The sequence below is a fragment of the Glycine soja genome, chromosome 18, assembly GCF_004193775.1.
Source record: "Glycine soja cultivar W05 chromosome 18, ASM419377v2, whole genome shotgun sequence".
NCBI lineage: Eukaryota > Viridiplantae > Streptophyta > Magnoliopsida > Fabales > Fabaceae > Glycine > Glycine soja.
Window position 1 is genome coordinate 44,102,087 of NC_041019.1, and position 7,095 is coordinate 44,109,181.

At 33.8% G+C, this 7,095-nt stretch overlaps 1 protein-coding gene across 1 annotated transcript; it reads left to right on the plus strand.

Annotated features, from left to right (window-relative positions):
- The first annotated feature begins 5,039 nt into the window (after positions 1-5,039).
- Positions 5,040-6,087, plus strand: LOC114397284 (protein MAIN-LIKE 1-like). The gene is made up of 3 exons (XM_028359367.1): positions 5,040-5,507; positions 5,686-5,850; positions 5,917-6,087. Exons 1-3 carry the CDS (start codon positions 5,040-5,042, stop codon positions 6,085-6,087), a joined length of 804 nt encoding a protein of 267 aa, XP_028215168.1.
- Positions 6,088-7,095: the final 1,008 nt, after the last annotated feature.

The window sequence follows — 7,095 nt, forward strand, 5'->3', positions numbered from 1 at the left end:
ACCAGGTAGAGGTGACTTTAGAGATAGAGGTTTTCGGGGTAGTGAATAACGCGAATCAAGATTCCATTATTTATTTCTTTTTTTATTCAATTTTTAAAAAAATAATACAATGAAATCTCGATTTTGTTGTGATAAAAAACTTAAACAATAAAATCTAGATTGTGTTATGATAAGGAGGATGTCAAAAAAAAGTACAATGAAATGTGAAAAAAAAAACTTAATAACAGAATTTCGATTCCGTTATGATAAGGGGATGCAAGAAAACATAACAATTGAATCGTGATTTTATATTTATGTTTGAGGAAAAAAAAAAACAAAATCACAATTTCATTTTGATAAGGGAGAACATATTTGTTTATGCAATAGAATCATGAAAATATTTTCAAAATTAAACCTATCAACCCTTATAAGGGGCCAATAACAATTCCAATAGAACCAATAGCAATCCCCATGAAATAAGATTGATTATTAAGTTGTTACACGCATTGCCAAAATGACCCTTTATCTAAGTTTTTTTTAAGGAACCCTTTATCTAATCTAATCATTATAAAAGATAAAATTTCATTAATCTAATATTGCTGCCGAATCCAGTGCCGACATGCATCACATTCTTATATATCATGTGAATGTTATGTCATCGTTATTTTATTATGCTATCATTGATAGATGACTATTAGGAATGAGTTAGGTGGTTCGTGTGTTCACTCAGTTTTGGATGACATGCGACTGCGTGAATCGCACCGGAAAGCTTCGTAGGTTGGCCACACATAGTGTGATAGGAGCTACGTACAAAGACATCCTAAGATAGGTGAAGTGGCATGGAAAAATTAGTGTTAATTAGTTGAGTTAGACTTCAGAGTTTTTTTCCCGCTAAGATAGTTTAGGAGAGAGGTGAATCACTGTGAGTTAATGGACTATACATTTTCCATTTGTCTATTAGGAGTTCGGACAATAGCCTTGTAAGATTACCCTTATATAAGCATTTCTCTATGAAATTGTGGAGATCCTGAAGAGATTTTACTAAGAACTAGCAGGGTACACGTGTGATTCCACAGGTTATATTGATTTTCATGCCTGTTTTAAAATGACTTATGTATATACTAATAAGTTGATATATATTAAATTTATCGATGTAATGTATAAACATAATTTAATATAATATATTAAAATAATTATATATGACCAGAACAATTTGTATTTGATAAAATAATAATCATGCTATTTTGATTCCATTGCAATAAAGTTTATTATGCCAGTGGTGGAAAAAAAAAAAGAGAAGGAAAAGTCCCCTTTATTGTGTATTGTAGCTTTGGACGAAAAAAATTAACCACACAATAATGATCCGTGGCAGAGGAGAGGGAGTAGGAAGAGAACTTTAATGTGTAGTTAGTTAGGAATGCCATGCGGTTGGTAGAGGTAGTAGTCACCACCCACCCGGAAACCTGTTAAGTAGTTATTGGTAGATTTTTAAATATCCACAAATATTTGTGCGTATATAGATGGTTATCAAAATCTTAACTTAATTTGTGGGTTTACTAGTTTACTTATCTTATGTGAGTTAATGCTTGAATAAACTCTTTTTAGTAGATTATGTGTATAGACTTTATAAACTCTTAGTCTAGGTGGACTCTCTCGAATTTATCATTAAGCAATAAGTTAAAAAAATTAAATCAAAATATAAGTTATTTTAGATTATTTTGTGTGTTTAGTATTCAACCTATTTTCATTTAGTATGTTATTCTTAAATACAAAAATTCCCTTATAACATCAAATTCTTGATGGGAATGATCCACCATTACTATAACATCTGCAAATTATTATCTAGTAACAATGCATTACTAGACTTGATTATTTAAGTATTATGAAATTTATTATTTTACTTTATTATATTATTAAAATGTTTAATTAATATGAATATTTTGTTATTATTTTTATATGAAATGAACTTTTATGAATTTATAAGTTGAGTTTACAAATCGAATATATAAAACTCTTTTAGGTAAATTCTTAGAGTTTAATAACATTGGATATATGTGAATATGTTAAAACAAAATCAAAATAAATAATTTTATTAAAAAAACACTTTTATTATTATTTTTATTATTCTAATATTTTTTAAACAACTATTTTTAATATTTTCCAAAAAAATATTCAAAAATTCTGTGATCTCCAAATAAAATTATTTAAAAATTCTGCATATTATGATACTCGTCACGTCCCGGTCTGTTACCAAACGGTTATTAAAAATATCTATCTGTTATCCGTGCGTACTCATTAGAAATACTCGTTTACTATACCTTGTAGATTTTATTTATAAATATCCCATGTGTAGATTTTTGTGTCATCCCTGGCAGTAATAAAAGTAATAGATAAAAGACGCAAAATAATAACATAATATAATATAAATGAAAGAAAATATTAGTTATAATAAAAAATTGTGTGTAAATAATAAATAAAAGAAAAAGAAATTAAAAATTAAAAGAAAATGGGAGGGAGAAAAGAAAAAAAAAAGATTTTTTCCCCATAAAATGTGTTTAAATTTAAAATTGTTCTTAAAATGAGAATTTGTAATCAAATATTATATATTAATTATGTTGTTTTTATCATCTATCCCAATTACAATGAAAGTAAAATGCGACTTTAAATGCTAAAAACATTTCTAGGTGACGATTGTGAATAACTTAAGAAATAGTCTTCTAATTATATATATATATATATATATATATATGGTTGTTTGTTATTGGGAGTTTTAGAAATTATAGATATGTAGTGCTTAGGATTTAGTGTCTAGGGTTTAGTTTATGTAGTGCATGTGTTAGGGTTTATAATCTAAGGCTGAGGACTTAGGGTTATGTAGGTTTATAATTATTTGAATAGTGAATTTGACAAAAGAAAATACATGTTCGTCATGATTTGCAGATCATGGTTAGAACTAGAGGTTTAGGTCGTGCATTAGGTAGGGTTATAGGCAGAGCCCTAGGTAGACAAGATGATCATCATGTAGATGATGTTACCCAACGGCATAGGCCTATCGCATCCACACGTAGGCAACGGGAAGCTGCCCCTATTGTTGAGAATGTTCTTGAGATGACTAACGACGTACCTGCACCTGGTGCAGAGGGATTAGCTGGTGATGGTGTTGAGGGATCAACTGCTGATGATGCTTAGAGATTCTCATGTGGGCCATGTGACCCATCAGTGCTGACTTCGTTTGCTGAGCATGTTGCACATAGCATATGGAATGGAGAGGTATTATAATTTTTACGTAAAGTTATTTGTTAATTATTTGTTATTGTTGAGTTATTTGTGATAATTAATTTTTGATATAATGTTATTTGGAATCATCTGTGCTTCATTTCAGGATGTACTTTTTACGTAAAGTTATTTGTTAATTATTTGTTATTGTTGAGTTGTTTGTGATAATTAATTTTTGATATAATGTTATTTGGAATCATCTGTGCTTCAATTTAGGAATGCCAAAAGCCCAAGTGATTGATTCAAGACTTCAAGATCAAGCATCAAGAATCTAATCCAAGATTCAAGATTCAAGATTCAAGAGAAGAAATCAAGAAGCAACAAGTCAAGACTTCATATAGGATAAGTATTAAAATATTTTTTTCAAAAACCAAATAACACAATTTTGTTTTACAAAAGAATTTTCTCAAATTTTTTAAGTTACCAGAGTGATTACTCTCTGGTAATCGATTACCAGTTATCAGTAATCGATTACCAGTGACCAGTTTGGTTTTCAAAATGTTTTCAAATGATTTGTAATTTTCCAAAATGTTTTTCAAATAGTGTAATCTATTACACTATATTAGTAATCGATTACAAGTGAATCTGAACGTTGGAATTCAAATCCAATTGTGAAGAGTCACAAATTTTCATAAAATGCATTGTGTAATCGATAATGAACAGTTTTGAAGAAAAAGTTAAGAGTTATAACTCTTAACATGGTTTTCTCTAAAGTCACAACTTTTCCAATGGTTTCTTTGACCGACATGAAGAGTCTATAAAAGCATGACTTTGGCACACATTCAATAGACATATATGATATTCTTCCAAACAATTCTTTTTCAAAATCTTTCTCTAACCATTGCCCATTGTTTTTTCTTTGCCAAAAAGGTTTCTAAACTTTGTTTCAAAACTTTGTTTTTTCTGCAAGTGGAAATTCTGCAGAAAACAAAAGTGTGCTATATTTTCATCCCTTCTTCCTCTTGACAAAAGATTCAAAGGACTAACCGCCTGAGAATTCTTTTGATTCTCCCTTCCCCCTCTTGACAAAAGATTCAAAGGACTAACCGCCTGAGAATTATTTTGATTCTTCCCTTTCCCTTTAAACAAAAGATTTCAAAGGATTAACCGCCTAAGATATCTTTTGTTTCCCCTTACAAAGATTCAAGGGACTAACCGCCTAAGAATTCTTTGTCTTAACACATTGGAGCGTACATCCTTTGTGGTACAAGTAGAGTGTACATCTACTTGGGTTGTGATACTGAGAACAAGAGAGGGTACATCTCTTGTGGATCAGTTCAAGTGGAGCGTACATCCACTTGGTTGTTCAAAGAGAATAAGGGAGGGTACATCCCTTGTGGATCTTTGCTTGTAAAGGATTTTACAAGGTTATTGGAAATCTCAAGAACCGATGGTTGCTTGGGGACTGGATGTAGACGCGGGTTGTGGCCGAACCAGTATAAATCTTGTGTTTGTCTTCTTTTTCCCTACACTCTTTATCTTTCTGTTGTGTACTTTTTATTTCCGCTTTAATTTTGTCTAAGTTATTGTTTCTGTTATTTACTTTCTCATAACTTAGTAGTAAAGCCTAATTGAATCTAGTAATATTAAGAAGGATAAATTTTTAATTAGTCAAGACACATTAATAATTAATTCAACCCCGCCCTTCTTAATTATTCTGAGGCCACTTGATCCAATAGTCTCCCACGGAAGGAAGGTTGAGAAATTTGGGAGGCCAGCTCCTGAGATTGAAGGGCTAGTCGTTGCCACAGGATTAAGTTGCCACAGGATTAACTCCTTTGATCATGTGTTCAGTAGATGCTGGCGATCGGGGAGCTATATCCGCTTTTGTCGAGAGGTGGCACAAGGAGACTAGCAGCTTCCATCTTCCAATAAGAGAGTTGACCATCACACTGGATGATGTGGCGTCACTCTTCCATCTTCTGATCATAGACATCTTCCACAGCTTTGAGCCTCTACATGTGGATGAGGCGATCATCATGTTGGTGGAGTTGCTAGAAGTCTCGGGTGAGGAGGCTAGAGCTGAGACTGCACAATGTCATGGGGCATATGTACTCTTGTTGTGGCTACGGGATATCTATCAGAGGAGATGCGAGAGCCGACAGTGGATACTTGCAACTCGTGTGTATCTCCTACACTTGGTTGGTTGCACTCTTTTTGCTAACAAGAGTGCAACACATGTTCATATAGTTTTGGACGCTTTTCGAGACTTGGCTCAGAGTGGGAGCTATGCCTGGGGAGCTGTTGTGCTGGTGCATATGTATGACCAGTTAAATGAAGCTTCTTAGAGCACTGGTCGACAGATTGCTGATTACGTTACTTTATTACAGGTAAATTTTGTGTTTGTAATATGTTAAATTGGATTATAATGTAAATATGTTTTTAATATGTGTATTTGACATTGATTTTATGTTCATGTCATGTTTGTAGTGTTGGATATATGAGCACTTTCCTAGTGTTCATGACAGCGTGACTGATGATGACTATGATGAGACGTCACCACGTGCCTGCCAATGGCTTACTATGAAGGCTTATATGAAGGGATTAACAGCATCGCCATACCGGACCCGTATAAATGCACTGATGATCACTTACGTATACTAGATGCCTTATGGTGACCACTGAGGAGTTAGGGTGTTTGGCCTCATTTCATGCTTCCAGGGTGAGCTTAGATGGGGTCCCATTGTGGTCACACTTCGATCAGAGAGGGTGGTGACACATTTTGGCTACATTCAGACCATCCCTCCACCGCCTATTAGTGCCACCTTGTCATATGAGGATATCGACGACAGGTGGATGCATTACTCGGACCATCTAACAGCTGCGGGATAGATTTTTCTTATGCCTAGGCAGTGTTCAGAAGATTACATGGAGTGGTTCTTCGGGATATCTCATTCGTTCATCACACCCACACAGGCAGCTGATCAACCCAGACATCCACTTGTCCCACAGCATGAGGCATGCGTGGAGCCAGATATCCCGGAGGTCCCAGTGGCAGCAAGAGTTGGACCGTCACAGGCGACTGATCCCCCCAGACATGCAGTGGTAAGATTAGTTGCTTTAATGTTTTATAAAATGTTATTTATTTTAAATGCTGTAATAAATGTGCTTTTATGAATGTCATAGGATGCTTGTGAAGCGATCGCAGAAAGGTTGGAGTGTGTGCTCAACCTAATGATGGTCATTGATGTTTCGTGTTTGTGTTTCCAACTAAACCAATGTGGTGTCAAGCTGTATCGTGCATCAGAATATGTTGTCAAGTCAGTCAATGTCGTGTCACGCTCAAACTTTAATACGCATGCATTTGACTATGTCTTGTCAATTCTGACAACGATGTATCATACATGCGTAATTGATTTTAGTTGCACTAACTAATTTATTTCTTAACTCAACAATTACTTAATAATTATGGATAAACGTTTAACACCAAATTATATCACATAATGAATAAAATTAGATAAACAAGTGTCACAGTCCATAACAACGATGCATGTTCAGTCTTCATTTAGGTCGACATAGTCTCTTTTCAACATCATAAAGCTTTTGTATTGCTGCATTCTACTAATGTATAGAGTTGACCACTACTTTGCCTAAGGATGAGAATTCCTAGACCACAATAATGCTAGAGGCGATAAAGGATAACGGTCTTTCAAATAAACCTGTTGTACGTGAACAAACATTATTAACTCAAATGAACACAAATGATTGTATAAATCTAAAAATTAGACTAACTATCTTCAATGTACCTGAACAAAATGATTTCCAAACACGTGACCGACACATATAATGCGGTGCACAGAAGAATCTGGTGGAGGTTGACTTCTAAGAGGAAAAAATGTT

What these genes read in the sequence shown, in the direction of transcription:
- LOC114397284 (XM_028359367.1), top strand. Translation starts at nt 5,040, where the DNA reads ATGTGTTCAGTAGATGCTGGCGATCGGGGAGCTATATCCGCTTTTGTC. An exon ending in CCTGGGGAGCTGTTGTGCTG is followed by an intron (nt 5,508 to 5,685) that starts GTGCATATGTAT and finishes TCATGTTTGTAG; the next exon opens with TGTTGGATATATGAGCACTT. An exon ending in ATGCACTGATGATCACTTAC is followed by an intron (nt 5,851 to 5,916) that starts GTATACTAGATG and finishes TCATGCTTCCAG; the next exon opens with GGTGAGCTTAGATGGGGTCC.